General features: G+C 35.5%; 1 protein-coding gene and 1 pseudogene across 1 annotated transcript in view; both read left to right on the top strand.

Annotated features, from left to right (window-relative positions):
* Positions 1-12,688, top strand: part of LOC146547692 (carboxypeptidase O-like) — a 16,360-nt gene extending 3,672 nt beyond the window's left edge. Inside the window, exons 2-9 of the mRNA XM_085264713.1 lie at positions 3,632-3,671; positions 5,319-5,420; positions 5,501-5,605; positions 6,100-6,216; positions 6,474-6,567; positions 10,095-10,297; positions 11,181-11,265; positions 11,358-12,688. Coding sequence (XP_085120839.1) covers positions 3,632-3,671; positions 5,319-5,420; positions 5,501-5,605; positions 6,100-6,216; positions 6,474-6,567; positions 10,095-10,297; positions 11,181-11,265; positions 11,358-11,623 — 1,012 coding nt within the window. The 3' untranslated portion in view covers positions 11,624-12,688. The remainder of the gene's footprint in view (positions 1-3,631; positions 3,672-5,318; positions 5,421-5,500; positions 5,606-6,099; positions 6,217-6,473; positions 6,568-10,094; positions 10,298-11,180; positions 11,266-11,357) is intronic.
* A 5,450-nt stretch (positions 12,689-18,138) lies between these two features.
* On the top strand, positions 18,139-21,336 carry LOC146547691 (uncharacterized; annotated as a pseudogene).
* The last annotated feature ends 3,170 nt before the right edge of the window (positions 21,337-24,506 follow it).

Raw genomic sequence — 24,506 nt, 5'->3', positions numbered from 1 at the left:
ACGTCGGGTTCCTTGTCGGGCTGGTAGCTGAAAACTAGCTTTACTTTGTTGTCTGGGTCAAGTTTGCTAGCGAGAGACAGAGAGAGGTATGGCAGACTACCACCTTTTTAAATGGTAACTGTAACGGAATACAGTTACTCATATTTTGCATTTTAAATACGTAACGGCGGTACATGTATAGACATGTATGTGCACGTTAGCATATGCTACTTCCGGTGCGGAAACTCCTGTGGGGAGCTTTGTTTCCGGTGTCCTATTCACGTCTTGTTTACGGTCCAAAACAAGTTAAGCAAATGAATGAATCAAGCAGCGATTTACATTTCTCTAGATGTCTTGGGCATTTACCCAATATATCTGTAAATGATGTTCATCGACTTGTCGATATTTTTTCCCCCGCGCCTCAGGGCAAAAGAGAAAAGGGATTCAAATGTTATATTTCTCAGCGGTCCCTCATTTATCGCAGGTTTTATGTTCTAAAAATAACCTGCGATAGGTGAAATCAACTAGCCAATTTTATTTTTTGACGGTGCAAAACGTGTTGTGGACATCGTGGACATACAGTACACTGCTAGCGATCGATGCAGCGATTCTGTACTGTACAGGAGAGAAGTCACGGAGGAGATCGTCTGCAGCGATCAGGACGCAGGACACAATGTGACGTAAAAAAAAAAAAGCATGCAAACTTGCACTAAAAAAATCTGTGAAACAGCGAGGTGAAAGGTGAACCGCGTTATAGCGAGGGACCACAGTAATTTTGAAGGTAAGTCACAACATACCCTTCGTACATACTAATGTATAGAAACCCTTACCAGCAATCGTTCATTTTGTGTGTGGCTTTTTTTCACGGTTTGTTGACATGCTGTGTAGGTGTGTACTTGACTAGCTGATATCGACATAACGGGGAAACATCTGGTTTGACTATTCTTCACCTGTAGTTTGAATGCTGAACATTTGCCTGTTTAAATCATAAGACCAGTCACTATACAGAGATGTGCAACGCGTTACAGTAACTATGTTATTATTGTGGTAATGAGCTAACTATAATGGCATAATAACTAGTTATTATGCCAGAATCAGGAACGCGTTAATCGTTACTGGGATTTAGATAGGGTCGTTATTCGTTACTGCGTGTGGTGGCTATCGCGGAGCTTCCACAGATTCAGTAACATTAGCAAGTGGTGGAAGCCAGCAGGGGGATGAGAGAAAGGGGAGGCAGGAGGAGAGACCTGGAGCGGCCGCCGGTGCGAGTGTCAGGTGAACTGAACTTCAGGCAAGAAGTTATGACCTGCAGTCTATCTGGGTCAGATATAAACCAAGTTTAGGTGGAGTTTATTTTAGTTCGTACTGAGGGAGTTTCTAAACAGCTGGGTGGGTGCTATGATGTTACTGATGTTGAACTTTATTTGTTCATAAGGTTAATTATTAGAGTTGCCAACCATCCCAAACGGAATTGTCTCATATTCAGAGAAAATATTACGCATTTTGTAATGAGGTGAAAAGGAACACAGTTTGTCCCGGACTTCAGCTACAATGAAAAAGATACAAAGCTGGAGTTATTCTGTCTTTACGCTGCACAGCTGCCTCTTCTTCTCTCATTCTCTCCCCCTCCCTCTCCTGTTTCTACTTCAATCATGAAACTGATCGATGATCAGCTGATCGGCTTTTCTCTCTTGTTTGTTTATCGCCCACTTTGCGCCAGAAAGACGAAACCAGCGGATGTTGCGCTAAACAACAGCAGCGTGTTTAAGGTTGATCAGCTGTTGTTAGAATTTATTTAATATTACTTTCTAAGATCAGCTGATGTTTGCTGGAGCCAGAGCTGTAAACCTGATGGTCATGATATGGTTTGGTTATGTGATGAGAGGGAAACATGAAGATGAAACCAGGAGATGTCCTTACAGAATCATCAGAGCTGAACAGGTGATGGAGAAACAGGTTTACCTTTTAGGTGACATGAATGAGTTGAAGGGAAGTTATAAACTGTTTCTGAGAAATAACACCAGGATCCTTTTCGGTGTAGCTGACAGCTGGTAACTGTGCAGGGGCGGGTCTAGCAAAGTGTTGCCAGGTGGGCCAGGTAGGGCATTAACAGGGAAAGGGGGGCACAAGGAAATACTTTTCTTTCTTATTCTCATTTAAAATATCTAGCTTTTAAAAAATTATTATCTGAATCTTACAACAAACGATTGATAGATTGATACATATATACCATCAAAACAGTGTACATCACTGTCACAACAGCATTTGTTTTCATTTAAAGGCTTTATGATTACAATAATAATTACAATTGAAAAGCACCACGACTGCAGTTTTTGTGTTGGATGTAAAAAGCGCACATGACGCTGTGACGTAGGCTAGAATCATGGTGGCGGTCAACAACGGTCCAGGCGTGGGATTTCTCTCGTGGAAATATGCACATTATTTTTTTCCTTTCTATTGGTAGGTGGCACAGTGCACTTGTGGCAAGTAAGCAAGCTAGAAGACTGGCAATCTCGCTGGGTAATCCAATTATGGAAGCAACACACTAACAAGAGAATTCTGAGTAAAAATTAACTTACCCAACACTGGGTATCGTTTAGGTTTTATCCAATACCAGTGCCAAACTGGTACTTTTGAAACGGTGCTGGTGCTTAAACGGTGCTCGAACCGGTGCTTAAAGAATCAAGAACACAAACTTTGTCCAAAAACCTCTCATGTTTAGCTATTTTTTTGTAAAAAGATAACAATGTTAGCCTTTTCTGCAGCTATAGGGCATATATGGTATCACTCTTGGCTGGAAGCAGTGCTTAAACAATGGAAAAAACACAAACTTTGTCCAAAAACCTCTCATGTTTAACTGTTTTCCACTTTTTCTTTGGTCATTTTAGCCTTTTTGGCCAGGGTGAAGGGAGTATCTGCCATCAAACAAGAAGACAGCCGCATGTAGCTATGGCGGTGTTTGCTAGTTCACCTTACATGCATTAATTTAATAACGTGGTTAGCCTACTGTACTCGTAAATTAAACACGAACAACATTAAGCTACTCGCCCAGAGAAGAACGGCTACTGCTGCCTTCATCATCCGTCATCATTTCTGCTACACTGGCAGGGCTAGGGCCAGGACTCTACTCTTCGGGTCTTGGGGGATGTTGCTAACTCCGGGTCCAATAACAGGCACCACACCCGCAGTAGATGTGCTCGATGTGAGGTCTCGCAGCAAGCTATCAAATACGGTGCATTTCTCGGCATTTAAAAAATGCTATGCGTCGCCAGGTTTGTCGTCAGATTCGAGGAGTTACCTCTATTGCACAGTATCACCTTAAAGCACTTGTTGCAGGCTGGTGAGTTTGCATCTTTTGCTGTGAAGTACAGCCAGACTTTTGACCACTTCGCCTTGGGCATTTTTAATCTGTAGATCTGCTCTAAAAGAACGTACATACCTGGGCCCGCCTACTATCCTTGCAAAGGTAAAATGATTGGCTAGAATCCAAACATTCCGAAATAAAGCACCGAAATGTGCGCTGCTTTTTGGTCTGGTTACTACCGTTTATGTCAGAGCCGGTACCATCATGGCACCGGATACCGGTACCTATCCCTAGGTATGATCCACTTCCACTGCTTCTCATGTTTCTCTTGTTTTTTATGTGCAACAGAGTGCAGTACGACCACTATAAATACCACCCTTTGACAGAGGTGAGGTGGCTGTTACACACACACACACACACACACACACACACACACACACACACACATATATATATATATATATATATATATAAAATATCATTTTATTTCTATATACATATATATTGCAATAAAAGTCTGAATATATTGAATGAAACCCGAATATATTGAATATAAGCTAACTACAGAGGCTCTGGTGCCACGCTGTGTTTTAGATGTGTATTATAGCATGTTATGTGCCCCCCCCCCCCATATGTAAACAGGTAAGGAGCGTTCAAATAACAATAATAATAACAAGAATAGTAATAACAACGATCACTGTTGTACTACTGGTGATGAAACTTAGTCAATAAATCAGTATATTCTTCATCAGACCAGATGTACAGATTGATTCCCAGTACCTATAACTAACTAAAGGTACTGAAAATATTGACTGCAATACACAGACCCCATGAATTCTCTTAACTTTGGCCAGACCTAGCCTGCTCAACGGCTCAACGGCTGGACCCTCCTTTACATTCTTATTTTTTAGTTCTTATTTTTGCATGTTTAGCACTTCCCTCAGTAAGGTAAACAAAAGGTTCAGTACATTCGGTCTTCCATGATTAAACAGCACCTAAATTTTGTCGTCTGCAGTACCATACTGTACCCTGTTACTCATATTAGCTTGTACATTACAAGCATTTCTATAGATTTATGTCTTCTTTACATAGGAATACTGATTCCCTGCTAACTTATTCACAGAGCTACTTCTTGCAGCAACATCGCATGCTATAATATTACACATCTAAAACACAAGATGGCGCCAGAACTGCTGGAACATCAGTTTTCATTCAATATATTCAGACTTTCATTCAATATATTCAAGATTATAATAACTTCCTAAATGGCATATACAAACACAAACAGGCTTCCGTGTGTTCTCCAGGCTTCACCAAAGACATTTAAAGCTCTTCTTTGGATGTTGGTTGTCTTTTATTCCATCAAGATGATTCCACACTGCTTATATAAGTTTCAATTTCAGGGTCTGCGGACAGTAGTCCATGACTGATAGTGTTCTATTGTGTATTTGTCTATCCAGGTATGCTTGACTGCATTGGCACTGTGTTCGGAATTATTTGGGGGCTGAAAAATAAATTTTCTGATGGTACTTTTCTGCATTTAGATATTCATTCAAATCTGACAAGATCACCAATAACACTGGCTGAAATACAACTCCAAACCACAACAGAGGCTCCTTCACATTTTTCAGACAGTCCAGGACTGTTGTATCTCTCTCTTGACCTACTCTGTATAGATTGATGACTATTTGGCTTCAGCATTCCATAAGTTTAGTTTAAAACTGGTTCTTTGCTAATTTGTTTATTCTAGAGATGCAACACTGGTTTACCCTTTGAGTTAGGCGTCTTGTTATACTTGAATAATTTATAGTGGCTTAGACTGAAAATGAGTAAAAAAAGAAACCATTGTCCAAATGAAACTTTGAAAAACCTTTGGAAAGTCTGCAGAACTATTAGTCAAGATCACTCCAAAAGTTTCAAATAAACTCTTGAATCAAAATGTATGTATGATGGATGTGCAAATTCATGGATAAATAACCAGTGAAAATTTAGTAGAGTTTTGATATGCTGCCAATGTTGGTACTACACTTTGCAGATCACTAGCTGGATGGAACAGATGGTAAAGGATCACCCTGATGTTGTAACCGTGGTGAAATATGGAAAGACCTATGAAAGCAGGGATATTAGCTTGCTCAAGGTAAACAAAGTTTCAGATCACAAGCTGGCATATGCCAAACGGATACTGATGCACACGGATGTTTGATATGTGTTCTCCAGATTGGCCTGAATACTGGAAAGGAAAAGAAAGCTATCTGGATGGACTGTGGAATACATGCCAGAGAATGGATCGCTCCAGCCTTCTGCCAGTACTTTGTTAGAGAGGTAAGAGAGCTGCTGTCAATATACCTCCACCAGGACTCGTGGGACCCTTCTAGGGGTAAAGTTAATGCTAGGGGGTGTTGTTAGCCACATTTATTCTAGAAACAAGAACATTTCATTTTAAATAATGTCTTATACATTTTGGTATTACAGGTTTTCCAAACAGGCCAAGCTTCTTTCTACTTTTAAATGTTCTTTGAAATATTTGAAAAAAAATTAACAGATGAACATATGAACTTATAGTTTGGTCGCCAATGTGGATGTGGTGGACGTTATAGAGTGAAACAAAATAAAACACACACACACAAAAAGAGAGATGGAAAAGAAAGAGGAAAAAAGAGATTTACAACAAATCTCGTTATTCCATTTGTTGTCCTGATTGTTTTTACTGTTGTGAGGAGAAAACATCCTGTCTGACAAAATGAATCTAATTTAATAACTAAATGTCCTCCAGTGGGTCAGCCTGCCCCTGATGTGTGTTCGTCTGTTCCAAACAGATTCTGCAGACATACAAAACAGATGCCAAAATGGAAGAGATGATGAAGAACGTGGACTTCTACGTCACTCCAGTGCTCAATATAGACGGCTACATCTACACGTGGGAAAATAAGACAGTCAGTCCTCGTATTTGATAGATATTTATCCAATTACATTTCTAGGGTTGTGCACTCAGGATCTCAAACCACAGATGAACAGGATATAATAGGATGATTATTGCTCAAAAACCTTCAAGTACAAAATAATTGAATGTTTTACAGTAAGACACATGGAATAATAATGAACAGCATCAATCACAGGAAGCATTTAATATCTACAAAAATGTTGTGCTGCCATTCTATTTATGACTGACTGAACATTTTGCTCCACTCAGACTCGACTGTGGAGGAAGAACAGGTCACCAGGTCCTGAGGACTGCAGCTGCTATGGCACCGATCTCAACCGCAACTTTGATGCCAACTGGGGAAGTGAGTGATGTAGCTGTTCTTACTTTGACTGGACCATTGAAACATCTTGATTCTTTTCTTTTTCAGCTATTTTTACTAATTTGCCGATATGTTTGGAATCACTGTCCTGTTGCATGACCCAATCTCATTCAAACTTTAGCTTTCAGATAGAGGTCTCATTTTCACTGTAGAATACTTTGGTATACAGGCGTGTATGGCTGACTCAACTCAAACCATCACCTCCCTGACCATGTAGTGAATTAGCTAAGATGACTACTTCTGGGAATATGGCAACACTTATGAATGTTTTCCACTTGAATAACCTTTCTCATTGTGTAATGGTGGATTTTAAATTATGTGGAAATGGCATTAAAGACCTGAGTAACACTCTGGGCAACTTTGGGCTGACTCAGCATGTAACAGAGGCCACACATAATAGAGGACACACTCTTGACCTACTGATCTCCAAAGGCCTGAGCATTTCAAAGGTTACTGTGTCTGATGTGGGCCTGTCTGATCATTACTGTGTTTTCTTTGAAAGTAAAATCTCAGCCCACACAAATATATCAACAACAGTGATCACAAAACGGTGTATAACTGAACACAGTAGTGAAATTTTTAACCAGGTCTTCCCATTAACACCTGACCTGTCCAGAGGGTCAGTCAATGAGCTCGTCAATAGCTTCAATGCTAACATGTTAAATGTAATGGACACTATTGCTCCCATTAAGGTGAAGGTTATCTCTGGAAGGAAAAAGTCTCCATGGAGAAACTCCACACTGGTGAAAAACGAAAAAAGAGAGTGTAGGAAAGCTGAGCGCAGATGGAGAAAAACAAACCTCCAGGTTCATTATGACATTTATAAAGAGAAACTTCACAATTATAATTTACAACTGAGGAGTGCAAGGAGGTCCTACTTCTCTGACATCATCACTAAAAACAGCCATAATGCTCGGGTCTTATTTTCTACAGTTGACAGGCTAACAAACCCTCCTGTGCCAGTGGCAGCTGAACTTCATTCAACCATGGCCTGCAATGACTTTGCCAAATTCTTCACAGACAAAATCCAAAAGATTAGACAAGCAATTGGTACATCAACAGCAGATTCAGGATATGTACTGTGTCCACCAAAAAACTGTTTAAACACCATGAAACAGTTTCACCCTATTAACAGCAAAGACCTGGAGGACATCTTAGGTAAACTGAACTCCTCCTCCTGCTGTTTAGATGTCCTGCCAACAAGTTTTTTCAAAAAGGTCTCAAAGACTTTAGAGTCAGACCTGTTACAGATCGTCAACTTTTCTTTATTATCAGGTGTGTTTCCAGAATCACTAAAAACTGCTGTAATCAAACCTATACTGAAAAAGGACAATCTTGACAAGACACAAATGAACAACTACAGGCCGATCTCAAATCTCCCATTTTTAAGTAAGATCATTGAAAAAGCAGTTTCTCAACAGCTCAATTACTTCTTAAAACAGAATAATTACTACGATGCCTTCCAGTCAGGTTTTAGACAGAACCACAGCACTGAAACCGCTCTGACCAAAGTGTTTAATGACATTTGTCTGAATACAGACAGTGGAAAAATGTCAGTCTTAGTTTTACTGGATCTCAGTGCAGCATTTGATACAGTTGACCACAACATATTACTCAAACGACTGGAGAACTGGACAGGTCTTTCAGGAACTGTACTAAACTGGTTCAAAACATACTTAGAAAACAGGAAATACTTTGTATCAATAGGTAACTTCACATCTGAGCAGACAAGTATCACATGTGGAGTTCCCCAAGGTTCCATCTTGGGACCCCTTCTGTTTAACATTTACATGCTCCCACTGGCACAGATTATAAAGAACAACAAAATAAACTATCACAGCTATGCAGATGACACACAAATATATATCACAATGTCACCAGGAGACCAAGGCCCTGTACAGGCTCTTGGTAAATGCATTGAGGAAATCAATGACTGGTTGTGCCACAATTTTCTCCAGCTAAACAAAAACAAAACTGAGGTAATAGTCTTTGGCGCCAAAGAAAAACGATTACAGGTCACCAGAGAACTTCAATCTATACATCTAAAAACCACAAACCAGGCGAGAAATTTGGGTGTTGTGATGGATGCAGACCTAAACTTAGAAAAACACATTAAGACAATAACAAAGTCAGCTTACTATCACCTCAAGAATATTTCAAGGATAAAAGATCTGATGTCTCAACAGGACCTGGAAAAACTAGTCCATGCATTCATCTTTAGTAGGCTTGATTACTGTAACAGCATCTTTACAGGTCTACCTAAAAAATTAGTCAGACAACTACAGCTCATTCAGAACTCTGCTGCTCGAGTCCTCACTAAGACCAAAAAAGTGGACCACATCAGTCCAGCTCTGAGGTCTTTACACTGGCTGCCTGTCCGTCAGAGGATAGACTTTAAAGTTCTGATGCTGGTCTATAAAGCTCTGAATGGTTTAGGACCAAAATACATCAATGACCTCCTAACCCAGTATGAACCTTCCAGATCCCTCAGGTCATCTGGATCCGGTCTTTTATCAGTTCCCAGAGTCAGAACCAGACACGGAGAAGCTGCATTCAGCTTTTATGCTCCTTATATCTGGAACAAACTCCCAGAAAGCCTCAGATCAGCTGAAACACTCAGTTTATTTAAATCCAGGTTGAAGACTCACCTGTTCTCAGCTGCATTTGAATAAAGCACCAAATCCACACTTTTAAGCTTAAATTTCAAAACTCACATTTAACTACTGATTTTATCTACTGTTCTGATTTTATCTGTTTTGATTTTATATACTGTTTTGTTTGTTTGTTTGTTTGTTTGTTAATTAGTTAGTTAGTTTATTTGCTTGTTTTAATCAATTTTAAATCATGCTTTTTATTTGTTTTTTGTTTCTAATGTCTCTGTAAAGCACTTTGAATCACCTTGTTGTTGAATTGTGCTATACAAATAAACTTGCCTTGCCTTGCCTTATAACTTTTCTCAATAGATAGGAACAATTACTTCTCTAAGCTTATATCTTAGCATTTTGTTAACACACACATGAATGCTCCAGAAAACTTCCAAAACCTCTGCTTCTTTAGAGGTGCTTGCACTTGCTGATGATCAGTGTGAATTTGAATAGCAGGACCTTGGTGCTAGTTACCCTTCTAATTCCACAGAAGCAGTAAGGCATGCTTCTTTTTTTACACACTGCTTCTGCATTTTGGCTTATTTCTCATAAAATAAATAAAACGAATGTGTTGTGTATTGCTGTTCATCTGAGGTAGGTGAGACACTGTTTAACTACTTGTCTCTTTAAAAAAAATGAGGTGGAAAAAGCCAATATGTTTTTTAATGTTCTGGACATTTTAATACAGGAGTCACACATGAAGCAGCCTTTAGTGGCTATTAGAGGAACTGCAGCTTTTGGCCAAATTTTACAACCTAACAGGTCACACTATGTAAAAAGGTTAACCTTTGTTAAAAGAATTTGAAAACAGAGGTATTATTGTTATATGTCTTTCATATCATCCTCCTTGGCCTCTATTCACAGCTATTGGGGTTTCATTTAACTGCTGCTCAAAATTCTACCCTGGAAGCAAAGCTATGTCTGAGCTCGAGACCAGGGCTGTAACTGACTTTGTAAGAAGCCGAAAGGACAGCTTCCTGTGTTTCCTCAACATCCACTCCTATGGCCAGATGCTCCTGATTCCCTACGGACACCCCAACTACACCGCTCCCAACTATGATGAACTGGTATTTATGCCAACAAATGCAATAATGCTTTTTTAAAAAAAAAATTAACATACACACACATATGCATCTTTATAGCCTGACAATGACTAATCGTGCATGCATTTATATTAAAAAGGCAAACAGCCAGCAGAATGAGTAATTATTGTTAATTCATCTAGTATTTGTATCTAGTATCTAGTATCTAGTATCTAGCCTATTTGCACTACTCTGCCTGGTTTACACTCAATGTCACTTACCCATTATATTGTATATTGTATAGCTTTCTTGTTATATGTAAAATTGTATTTATTTAAATTTTTACTTTTTAATTATTTTACTTGCATTTTTTAATCACTTTTATATTTAAATATATTTAAATGTTCATTTGCTATTTATCTAGGGATTGAAGAGTAACGCAATTTCTATTCTCCGTATGTCCTGTACATGTGGCAGAATCGACAAATAAAGTTGACTTTGACTTTTGACTTTGACTTTGAAAAGAGTAATAGATAAAAGTGGAATGGCAAACAGGTAAATGGACGTTCAATAATGACGATAACAAGATTCCACACAGAGTTTAAAATATACATAAGGCCTAGTGCAATCATGTTTGAGTGTGCATGTGGACCAAAACACAGCAGGATGAAAACATAACCAGTGCCTTTAATAAGTATGTACAGAGCAGTCCAGAAATTCCAAAAAGCTAATCAGCTTTTTGGAATTTTTTGGAAGATGGAAAACTACTAAGACAACGGGATACTCAAGGAACTGATAACATTTAAATCTGTATTTATTGCCTACTGAAATCTCCATATCACCACTAAATTTTTCATACAGAACAAGAACAAGGTTGTCTGGATCCATATTTTATTGACTGTATGACAAGTTCTTTGTGATTCCTCAGATGATGGTTGGTCAGGGAGCAACAGAAGCAATGTGGAAGGTTCACCGAACAAACTACACTGTAGGAACCCCGCCCGATGTATTATGTGGGTTTATATATCAATTGCTAGCCAGTTAAATTTATTGCCAGTATCTCTGTGTTTTTAAAAAAATATAACTGCTGCTTTTCTTTCTCCAGACCCCATAACTGGTTCAGCCACTGACTGGGCTCGGATGCAGGGGATCCCTTTAACTTACATCTTTGAGCTGAGAGACAATGGGACATACAGGTTTGAGCTTCCTGAGGATCAGATCCAGCCTACATGCGAGGAGGCCTACAGAGGAGTTTTGTACATCATCACCTACGCCCACGACAAGACGTTTAACGGTGCTGTAGCCAACACTGCTGTGACCCTTTCCGGCATACTGTTAGCAGCAGGTGTCACTGGAGCCACCCTGAGATGAGAGCTGTTTGATTTCAGTCATTCTGCAATTTGTGGCACTTATATTTAGTTCTTCAAGTAATTTTTCAGAAATAGAGTTTTAAAGTTTCATTGCTTTCTAAAAAAGTGCAGTTGATGTACAACTCTTTGTACTCAAAAATTCTAATCCATGAAGTGTACTTGCAGAGCATCTCCTCAGCCACTGTACTTTTTCACATAGTTTAAAGAAAATGATTAGAAGTTATAGCAGTTTTAATTAGTTGCCAATACTTGGTGTGTTGAAATATTCCCAAGACTATCAGGACTTTTTTTTTGTGTCCATCTAAGTCTTTTGAATGCCTTATATAAAAAGAATGTAAAACAAAATAAAACTACATAAAACTTATTTAACAACATTGATATTTACATGATATTTTCAGACAAAGGAGGGACATTTGAGACAACAACAGTTTTAAAACAGTGTGCCTGTAATTATTCTTGATGATGGATATTGTTTTATAAAATGACATATAGAAGATATACAATTAATCTACATATATTAAGAGGCTCCAAGCTCTTTCTGTCTCCTTCATGCATGTATCATATTTTCTGTTCATTGAGGGACTAAGTCTAAAGGAATGCACAAATGATTAAAATAGACATTCTGTACTGAAAACAGATTTCAGGAGTGATGCAAGGGACAGATAACATAACCGTCAGCACAGTGACTGCAGATTTTTGTGTTTTCTTTTACATAAATACATTTTCTAACACGAAGTAAACAAAAGATAAATGAAGCATTCAAGTGAGTCAAAACTCTGCATAAAGTTTCCAGGGTGAGCATCCCTCTGGTCCCCACTTAATGCCCAACCTCCTAATGTGCAAACAAAACCTTCACCCATGGCTGAAGACAGTTACTAATTAATATGAATCTACAGCTACACTGTAAAAGCTAATTTGGCTTTATTTGAAATGTTCTCCCATTTTTGAGTTGATGAAACTGATTGTTGCTAAATAACTGAAGCTACTTTGTAGAGTAAACAAGGCCCACTTTAATGTGTGACTTCAGAGAATGTATTTGTACTGTGTGCATCAACTGCACTGTAGCGTTTCAGCTTTTTAAATGCATTTCCCTTCAACTTCCTATAGTGTGGAATTAAAGATTAAATATCATAGTTTATTCACTGAACAACAGAGTTTTTGCTCAAAATGTGTCATGTTTGATGTAAGCTGGTGGACTCAAAATGCACGACGATCATTCTGCTTGGAGCTTCAGTCACTGCTATCTCCATTAGCGATCATCCTCTTTTTGACTAAACCCTTTTTGACTAAACCCTTAGCTGGGCCTTTGTTTCTGATCAAAGACAAGACAACTCTCTCACGAGGTCTGGTTTCCTGCGCAGAAAGGAACAGAAGGTAAGTTAGAATCAGAGCCAAAGCATACAAACATGCAAACACCAAGCACCAATCAGCACCAAACCCACTAACAGTTTCCAGTTTAACAATCAGTCATCAACTGGCTGTCTGGCTGTAAGTGTCTGATCGCACATTTAGTCACAGGTGGGTTAATTATACAGACAGAGAGAGAGAAAAAAATGGAAAACTGAGTGAGAAGCTGGGTGATTAATTAAACACATGAGGACATTTAAAAAAAAAAAAAACCCTCCTGATTGCAAATGGCTTTGTGGTAAAAACACAAATCTGACACAGTGTGGGGATAATGATCCGTAGGTAAAAGTGCATTATTTAGTGTTCTGCATCATCTAAGTTAGGAGATGAAATTACATTACATTACATTAGGTCTACTGATTGCATTTTTTAACCAGGGAATTAGTCACTAATCAGTTTGTAAACTGAAGGGAAACAACACGATTAACAAGAAATGAAAGCTGCTTTTTAAAAATAATCACTCATATTTAGTTTTTATGAAAAGATCAATATTGAACAATATTGAAGAGGAACGAAGTTAATAATAATAATAATAACATTAAACACAATAGGGTTTAACACCTTATCTGTTTATACCGGGTCTGGGGCCAGGTGTTGGTGCCATCTGTAGCAGTTTAACACCTCAGCCTGGATGATTCAGATGTGGAAAACTGTGTGCTCTTACCTCTGGCTCTTACCTCTGGCTCCTTCATAACAGCCGGAGAAGGGGCATTTAGGAAACTTGGAGGCGGCCCAGAGTTCTGTTTGCTTTTCTTTTCCTTCTTCTTCTTCTCTTTTTATCAGATTTTTATAAATCTCGAGCACGATGGAATAAATGGAGACCAGGCGGAGTGTGACAGGGTTAACTGATGGGGAGCCGTGAGGGAAGCAGTGAGGGAAGCCGTGAGGGAAGCCCTGTGAAGCGCGCAGTACAGCGGACTGAAGCCCGACTGTGGAGGAATGAGGCTGCACTGCTAAGGCAACTGAGGAGCTCTCACAGTCTCTTCCCCTCTGTCTCTGTTCACATTACACAATCTGCGATGGCCTCCTATATGCTAAAACAAACAATAGAATTTGAATAAAAAGAGTAGAATTAGAATGAACAGAAGAGAATTTGAATCAAAACAATGGAATTTGAATGAAAACAAAAGAATTTGAATGAAAACAACGAAATTTGAATCAAAACAATGGAATTTGAATGAAAACAAAAGCACTTGAATGAAAACAATGAATTTCAATGAAAAGAACAGAATTAGAATGAAAACAATGGAATTAGAATGAAAAGAACAGAATTAGAATTTACAGAACAGAGTTTGAATGAAAACAACGGAATTTGAATGAACAGAACAGAATTTGAATCGAAACTATGGAATTTGAATGAACAGAACAGAATTCTAAAACAAACAATAGAATTTGAATAAAAAGAGTAGAATTACAATGAACAGAACAGAATTTGAATCAAAACAATGTAATTTGAAAGAAAACAATGGAATTTCAATGAAAACAGAAGCACTTGAATGAAAACAATGAATTTCAATGAAAAGAACAGAATTAGAATGAAAACAATGGAATTAGAATGAAAAGAACAGAATTAGAATTTACAGAACAGAGTTTGAATGAAAACAACGGAATTTGAATGAACAGAACAGAATTTGAATCGAAACTATGGAATTTGAATGAACAGAACAGAATTCTAAAACAAACAATAGAATTTGAATAAAAAGAGTAGAATTACAATGAACAGAACAGAATTTGAATCAAAACAATGTAATTTGAAAGAAAACAATGGAATTTCAATGAAAACAGAAGCATTTGAATGAAAACCACGAATTTCAATGAAAAGAACGGAATAAGAATGAAAAGAACGGAATTAGAATGAAATGAATAGAATTTGAATGAAAACAACAGAATTAGAATGAAAACAACGGAATTTGAATGAAAACAATGGAATTTCAATGAAAAGAACGGAATTAGAATGAAAAGAATAGAATTTGAATGAAAACAACGGAATTTGAATGAAAACAACGGAATTTGAATCAACAGAACAGAATTTGAAACAACAGAACAGAATTTAAATCAAAACAATGGAATTTGAAAGAAAACAAAAGCATTTGAATGAAAACAATGGAATTTCAATGAAAAAACAGAATTTGAATGAACAGAACAGAATTTGAATCGAAACAATGGAAGTTTAAAACAAACAACAGAGTTAGAATGAAAACAACGGAATTTGAATGAAAACAACGGAATTTGAATGAAAAAGGAAGCATTTGAATGAAAACAACGAATTTCAATGAAAAGAACGGAATCAGAATGAAATGAATAGAATTTGAATGAAAACAACAGAATTCAAATGAACAGAACAGAATTAGAATGAACAGAACAGAATTTGAATCAACAGAACAGAATTTGAATCAAAACAATGGAATTTGAATGAAAAAGGAAGCATTTGAATGAAAACAACGAATTTCAATGAAAAGAACGGAATTAGAATGAACAGAATAGAATTTAAATCAAAACAATGGAATTTGAATCAACAGAACAGAATTTGAATCAAAACAATGGAATTTGAATGAAAACAACGAATTTCAATGAAAACAACGGAATTAGAATGAACAGAACAGATTTTGAATCAACATAACAGAATTTGAATGAACAGAACAGAACTTGAATCAAAACAATGGAATTTCAATGAAAAAAAAAGAATTTGAATCAAAACAATGGAATTTCAATGAAAAAAACAGAATTAGAATGAAATGAATAGAATTTGAATGAAAACAACGGAATTTCAATGAAAAGAAAGGAATTAGAATGAAATGAATAGAATTTGAATGAAAACAACGGAATTAGAATGAACAGAAAAGAATTTGAATCAACAGAACAAAATATGAATCAACAGAACAGAATTTGAATCAAAACAATGGAATTTGAATGAAAACAAAAGAATTTGAATCAAAACAATGGAATTTCAATGAAAAGAACGGAATTAGAATGAAATGAATAGAATTTGAATGAAAACAATGGAATTTGAATGAAAACAAAAGCATTTAAATGAAAACAATGGAATTTCAATGAAAAGAACAGAATTAGAATGAAATGAGTAGAATTTGAATGAAAACAATGGAATTTGAATGAAAATAATGGAATTAGAATGTACAGAATAGGGTTTGAATGGAAACAACGGAATTAGACTAAATAGAACAGAATTTGAATCAAAACAATGCAATTTGAATGAACAGAACATAATTAGAATGAAAACAATGGAATTTGAATGAAAACAAAAGAATTTGAATGACAACAACAGAATTCTAAAACAAACAATAGAATTTGAATACAAAGAGTAGAATTAGAATGAACAGAACAGAATTTGAATTAAAACAATGGAATTTGAACTAAAACAAAAGCATTTGAATGAAAACAATGGAATTTGAATGAAAAGAACGGAATTTGAATGAACAGAAAAGAATTTGAATGAAAACAATGGAATTTGAATGAAAACATAAGCATTTGAATGAAAACAACGAATTTCAATGAAAAGAAAAGAATTAGAATGAAAACAACGGAATTTGAATCACCAGAACAGAATTTGAATCAAAACAATGGAATTTGAATGAAAACAAAAGAATTTGAATCAATATAACGGAATTTCAATGAAAACAACGGAATTAGAATGAAATGAATAGAATTTGGATGAAAACAACGGAAATAGAATGAACAGAACAGAATTTGAATATACAGAACAGATTTTGAATCAGAAGAATGGAATTTGAATGAAAACAAAATAATTTGAATCAAAACAATGGAATTTGAAAGAAAACAAAAGCATTTGAATGAAAACAACGAATTTCAATGAAAAGAACGGAATTAGAATGAAATGAATAGAATTTGAATGAAAAAAAAACGGAATTAGAATGTATAGAACAGAGTTTGAATGAAAAACAAAGGAATTAGAATGAACAGAACAGAATTTGAATCAAAACAATGCACTGTAAACCCCAACAGTCCACCTGACTTATAAAGTTTGTGGATACAACAATTGAAATGCGTCACAAAGTTGAAACAACTTAAAACTTTTCTGTTCTCTTAACGATTCAAACAGTTATAATTGTACATGGCTTAGAAGTTAAGAGTAAATACTGCTTTTTTAATTATGATTTTTGAGTAAATGTTTTTTTTTCGAGCTCCGCATTTGTACGTCATGACGTCATGACGTTTTCTCTCTAACCTGAACGACGTTGACAGAAAATTCTGTTCAATATGGCTGCCCTTCTCGAGCGACCGGAGAGCACATTTGGAGAAACTTGTAAGTAAAACGGAACCTTCGTTATGTTTATTTTTTCCGTAAAAAAGCAAGTATATTAATATGTTGCAGCCATTAACTTGTTTTTGAATGCGCCGTTGTGTTAAACAGCACAGACCCAGGTAGTGAATTGTTGTTCGCTGTTGTTCGCGCTCTTTTTCAAACCGATGATATCGTCAGTTTTACAGTTTTAACCGATTAAAACACAGTTTTAATAAGAATTGCACATAAAGAAAGTGTCTTAGTGATATTTTAACGACCCATTGCCAACGCAAGAAAGTTGGCGTTTTTACAACAGCAGCCTCATTGTTCGGCCGGGTTTTTTTCTTCTTCTCATTAGCATCATTCAAAAGTGACTTAGCTAGCAGTGGCAACTTCTATCTTAAGCAGCAGCCTGTAAAAGAAGTAGTTTGTAAGTAGAAGTTCTGTGTAATATTACATGTATCTCACTGATGTATTATGTACTATTGCATAACAATGTGTCTTTGCAAAGATTTATCCCGCAGTTTGGCTTGGATTTTTAAAATAACTGCAGTGTAAATTCATATGTATTCTGTGCTTTTTTTTTTTTGCTTTTTTTTTTCCAACTTAACAGAATTTATACATGGTGAGACAATGTTGATTATATGGTAAAAACTTAAAACTAAAAGAGGGTTACTGTTTACCATGACTAAATGGAATGATGGCCTGTGACTTTGTAACATCTGAAATTCTTACCTATGTTTTGGATTGTTGGATGATCGGCCATAGAATTCAAGACTGCACTCAAAGTAAACAGCAGTAATTGTAAGGTTTTTTTTTACCATGCTAAGTGTTTATTTTGTCATGAAATGTACAGTGTACTTTTGAAATTTTTGAAAGCTGTAATGATGGCTGAGTATATAATTATCACTGACCATAATAAGGTTAATGGTATGATGTACAGTGTTTTTATATATGAGACGATTCATTTTTTTAAAAATCATCTCCATTCCTTGTTTTATTCATAGGATGATGGCAGTATCCCAAAAGTTCCTGCTGAGAGTTCACCTCACCACAGATGTTGTTGTGAAGGTTTCTCTAACTAAGCGGCCTGAGTCGGTGGAAGAACTAATCACCATACTCCGTGAGAAGCTCAACCCAAGGCTGGACTTTGAGTTTACCTTACAATACGAAGACTCCGACTTTGATGGGCAACTTACCTGCCTACTGGATATTCAAGAGTTGCCGGAGAAGGGCACACTAAAAGTAGTGAGATCTGAAAGTGATGTCAGTTCTTGTGCAAGTTCTGATACAGACATCCTTCCTCATGTGCCTTTAGCTCAGCGTCTGAAGTGTTGGCCTGACACTTTCCCAGTACCTACCTTTTCTTACGAAGTTGAACATCTCCTTGAGGAGGGAAATAGAGCCTTTGAGATGTCTGGAAAACATCTGAAGTTGACTCGAGCCCAAAAGCACAACATCTTGGAGACCATGGCTTCAGTGATGCACACCTTCAAAGCCTATCCGAGTGATGGAGATGTCGGTTTGGCAGCAGAAGCTCTTGTTACCACTCATCCATGTCTTAAAGAGCCTGGAAGTAGGAATGGAAGTTATGGTTGGAAGACCAGTTTAAAATTCAAGATGGGAAATTATCGCACCAAGCTAGCCAGATCTGGATGTGTGGAGGTGTCTGTCAATGCTGGTAGGAGGAGTGTTAACAACCCTGAAGGAGAGCATCCCCACTCAAACATAAAAAGAGCCAGAAGAGCTGAGGTGAACTACCTCCCAAACTTTCCAAGAGGAGAAGATCAGGTCAGTTTGGAGGATATGAGAGTCCAGATAAAAAATGAGGTTGAGAAGACTGAGCCCAACAAAGTAATGATTGAAAAACTGATGCAGACTACCTTCGCACTTCGTCGCCATGAAATTGTTCAAGACAACCCAATGGTAAAGAACTTCTTAGAGAAATGGCCTGCTCTGCGATTTGACTCTCAGGTATCTGTGCTTTGATTTTTTTTTTCTTCTTCAGTTTAACATGAAACAATGCAAGTTCAGCAGATCTCTTCAGATCCAGATAATAAATAAATAACACATAAATAAATAATGGATAACAAACAAAAATATATTTCAGCTTTGTGATACACTTGTGCTTGTGGTTCGGGTCCAATTTAAAGAAAAAAAAATTCATAGGACATCTATAAAGCAAGGTTAGACAGAAGTTGGGCAATTCCTCTTTAATGATAAGATGTAAATTTGGTCAGTAATTTGGCTTCATGTTGGATGTTTTTGTCCTGTTTTATTTTAGATTTGTGCGGAGTTCCACCGAGTCACAAACATTAACCTGCGGAACCAGTTCTACGCTGAACTTGACAGACACACACCACGACTTATGGCTCTATACAGACAGAAGGCTGCACGGACTGGCAAGATATCAGAGGCTCTGCGAACCATCCTGAATCATTATGATCTTCAGGTGAATATTGATAATGATAAAATTAACACAAATTAAAAGTTTCACTGATAAAAACTCAATTTTTCCTTGCTTTGAACATTTGTGTTTTATACAGATTACAGCTCTGATCTGGTATGTTACTTTAAAATACTGTGTAGGATTTTTGTCAAATGAGTAAGATACAGACTCTTTGTCATAAGAGACAGAAAGGTTGTGTCTTAAAAGAAATGTCTCCAAAATTATGTAGAGTCACATGTCATGCAGTTTCATAAACATGTATTCTCCCCAAAGAATGACACCTGAAAACTTTGTGTTCAATGAACTTTTCTTTTCCCTTTTTAGGAGGCGCCTGATATCAACGTGAAACGCACTGCAGTGCTTCGTGCCCTTCCTGTATACCTGCGGGAGGAGGACCCAGAATTCTTTTAGACATGTAATGTAAGTGTATTTTTGCATCACTTAAATTCTGCCAGTGAGATAAAACACCATGGATTTTTTAAAATACAATTTAATACCCTAGCAGCTACCAAATTGTACAAGCAAAATACCCTCTCTTTAGAAAACCCTCACACACACACACACAGGGTCAGGAGCAGGGCACAGGCGTATCACAGCACTTCGGCTACGCTGCAGGTGGCCCCAAAAACAAGGCTGAAGTCAAGATTTAGTTTCTTTTTGAGATAAAGTCATAAAATAAAAAATGACTTCTTTTTTTTCTTTTTTTCTTTTTTTTTTTTTTTAGAAAAATAACAAACATACTAATTATGTAATGCAAGAAGCTAACGCGTTAATGTACATTTTTCAAAAAAGTAGAGTACCCTAACCCGTTACAAAGTAACCCACTACACTGCTGAATTTTTTGCTAGATTACAGGTCTTGCTTGTCACATTCTCTCAAACCAACCTTACTTATTGATACTGTGTCTATTCCAGGCGGACACATTGGATGAGTCGACCCTCATTGACACTCCAGTTGCTCTTCTCACAGTGGTTACCGACGGCGCTTCCCAGACCAGTCCATTTTACTTCCTCAAGCATGGCCATTGTGGTGGAAGGCGACTTGGTGATGCGTGATATTCCCAGATTTGCAGATGCATTTGCCTTATTGTTTGGCTTGATCTATGCTCTGCATTTAGACTACCCCAGGAAGCTCGTTCACACATTTACCTTTGACCAAAAAATCTTCATGGGGCTTGTTGACGGCAAACCTCTGAAACCCTGCCTACATGCTCTTAAAAATGATTTGTTGCTGAAAGAGTAGTTCTGGAAGGAATATAAGGCAATGTTTGTTAGGACATGCACTCTGTTACTGAGCACTTTGTTTTAAGCACTTTATTTAAAGCACTTTAAGTTTACTACAGACTTTGGGTGGATTTAACTCCATCAGTTTACCTAACTTTGCTCTGGTTATTTGGAAGATGATCATCTTTATTTGTACCCATTTTATAAAATTGTTTTTCATTTCTTTTTCAAACAAAAGTGATTAGTATTTGACTTTTTATTTTGAATTTATGTATTTTGAGAAAGATGCAATTAGGACTGATGTTGTCCTTTGTGATTTTATAAAAAGACATGTTCTACATTGAATTTATAATGCTCACTTTATGGTGCCAATGTCCATGTTAGTGGTTTTATAAAAACACTAAGTGATGTTTTTACATTTCCATAAAAAATGTTAAATAAACAAAATGTAAAGTAAATGAATTTCTCTAATTTTTTTTACTAGTCTACACTCAAACATTTAAAAATAAATATCTTTTAATTAATAATCATATAATTTGTGTTTAGTTTGTAATATAATTGCATTGTGTTGGATCAAAATAGTAAACTACAAAAAACACAAAAATATTAAAATTAAAGTATATAGTTTTTAAGTAAAGCTCAATTAATAAAATAAAAATATAATTTAAAATTTTTAAGTTAACAATAAATACAAATTTTGAGTACCCCATACTTAGAAAAGATGAGTTTGTGTACTTAAAACTTTTGAGGTAATCAGTTTCCACAAATGTTTTAAGTTCAGTCAACTGATTCGGGTTTACAGTGTGGAATTTGAATGAAAACAAAAGAATTTGAATGAAAACAACGGAATTAGAATGAACAGAACAGAATTTGAATGAACAGAACAGAATTTGAATCAAAACAATGGAATCTGAATGAAAACAAAAGAATTTGAATGAAAACAACGGAATTAGAATGAACAGAACAGAATTGAATCAACAGAACAGAATTTGAAACAACAGAACAGAATTTAAATCAAAACAATGGAATTTGAATGAAAACAAAAGCATTTGAATGAAAACAATGGAATTTCTATGAAAAGAACAGAATTTGAATCAAAACAATGGAATTTGAATGAACAGAACAGAATTTGAATGAAAACAACGAATTTCAATGAAAAGAACAGAATTAGAATGAAATGAATAGAATTTGAATGAAAACAATGGAATTTGAATGAAAATAATGGAATTAGAATGTACAGAACAGAATTTGAATCAAGACAACAGAATGTGAATCAACGGAACAGAATTTGAATCAACAGAACAGAATTTGAATGAAAACAAATGCATCTGAAAGAAAACAATGGTATTTCAATGAAAAGAATGTCATTAGAATGAACAGAACAGAATTTGAATCAACACAATGGAATTTGAATGAAAACAATGGAATTTGAATGAAAACAAAAGAATTTGAATCAATATAACGGAATTTCAATGAAAACAACGGAATTAGAATGAAATGAATAGAATTTGGATGAAAACAACGGAAATAGAATGAACAGAACAGAATTTGAATATACAGAACAGATTTTGAATCAGAACAATGGAATTTGAATGAAAACAAAAGAATTTGAATCAAAACAATGGAATTTGAAAGAAAACAAAAGCATTTGAATGAAAACAACGAATTTCAATGAAAAGAACGGAATTAGAATGAAATGAATAGAATTTGAATGAAAAAAAAAAACGGAATTAGAATGTATAGAACAGAGTTTGAATGAAAAACAAAGGAATTAGAATGAACAGAACAGAATTTGAATCAAAACAATGGAATTTGAATGAAAACTAAAGAATTTGAATGAAAACAACGGAATTAGAATGAACAGAACAAAATTTGAATCAACAGAACAGAATTTAAATCAAAACAATGGAATTTGAATGAACAGAACAGAATTTGAATCAAAACAATGGAATTTGAATGAAAACAAAAGAATTTGAATGAAAACAACGGAATTAGAATGAACAGAACAGAATTGAATCAACAGAACAGAATTTGAAACAACAGAACAGAATTTAAATCAAAACAATGGAATTTGAATGAAAACAAAAGCATTTGAATGAAAACAATGGAATTTCTATGAAAAGAACAGAATTTGAATCAAAACAATGGAATTTGAATGAACAGAACAGAATTTGAATGAAAACAACGAATTTCAATGAAAAGAACAGAATTAGAATGAAATGAATAGAATTTGAATGAAAACAATGGAATTTGAATGAAAATAATGGAATTAGAATGTACAGAACAGAATTTGAATCAAGACAACAGAATGTGAATCAACGGAACAGAATTTGAATCAACAGAACAGAATTTGAATGAAAACAAATGCATCTGAAAGAAAACAATGGTATTTCAATGAAAAGAATGTCATTAGAATGAACAGAACAGAATTTGAATCAACACAATGGAATTTGAATGAAAACAACGAATTTCAATGAAAAGAATTGAACTAGAATGAATTGAATAGAATTTGAATGAAAACAATGGAATTTGAATGAAAATAATGGAATTAGAATGTACAGAACAGAATTTGAATCAAGACAACAGAATGTGAATCAACGGAACAGAATTTGAATCAACAGAACAGAATTTGAATGAAAACAAATGCATCTGAAAGAAAACAATGGTATTTCAATGAAAAGAATGTCATTAGAATGAACAGAACAGAATTTGAATCAACACAATGGAATTTGAATGAAAACAATGGAATTTGAATGAAAACAAAAGAATTTGAATCAATATAACGGAATTTCAATGAAAACAACGGAATTAGAATGAAATGAATAGAATTTGGATGAAAACAACGGAAATAGAATGAACAGAACAGAATTTGAATATACAGAACAGATTTTGAATCAGAACAATGGAATTTGAATGAAAACAAAAGAATTTGAATCAAAACAATGGAATTTGAAAGAAAACAAAAGCATTTGAATGAAAACAACGAATTTCAATGAAAAGAACGGAATTAGAATGAAATGAATAGAATTTGAATGAAAAAAAAACGGAATTAGAATGTATAGAACAGAGTTTGAATGAAAAACAAAGGAATTAGAATGAACAGAACAGAATTTGAATCAAAACAATGGAATTTGAATGAAAACAAAAGAATTTGAATGAAAACAACGGAATTAGAATGAACAGAACAGAATTTGAATCAACAGAACAGAATTTAAATCAAAAAAATGGAATTTGAATGAACAGAACAGAATTTGAATCAAAACAATGGAATTTGAATGAAAACAAAAGAATTTGAATGAAAACAACGGAATTAGAATGAACAGAACAGAATTGAATCAACAGAACAGAATTTGAAACAACAGAACAGAATTTAAATCAAAACAATGGAATTTGAATGAAAACAAAAGCATTTGAATGAAAACAATGGAATTTCTATGAAAAGAACAGAATTTGAATCAAAACAATGGAATTTGAATGAACAGAACAGAATTTGAATGAAAACAACGAATTTCAATGAAAAGAACAGAATTAGAATGAAATGAAT

The sequence above is a fragment of the Mchenga conophoros genome, linkage group LG23 (genome assembly GCF_057382185.1).
Source record: "Mchenga conophoros isolate Kocher_MC1m ecotype Shallow Benthic linkage group LG23, M_conophoros_male_GT1.1, whole genome shotgun sequence".
NCBI classification, from domain to species: Eukaryota; Metazoa; Chordata; class Actinopteri; order Cichliformes; family Cichlidae; genus Mchenga; species Mchenga conophoros.
This window is presented reverse-complemented; position numbering and strand designations above follow the sequence as displayed.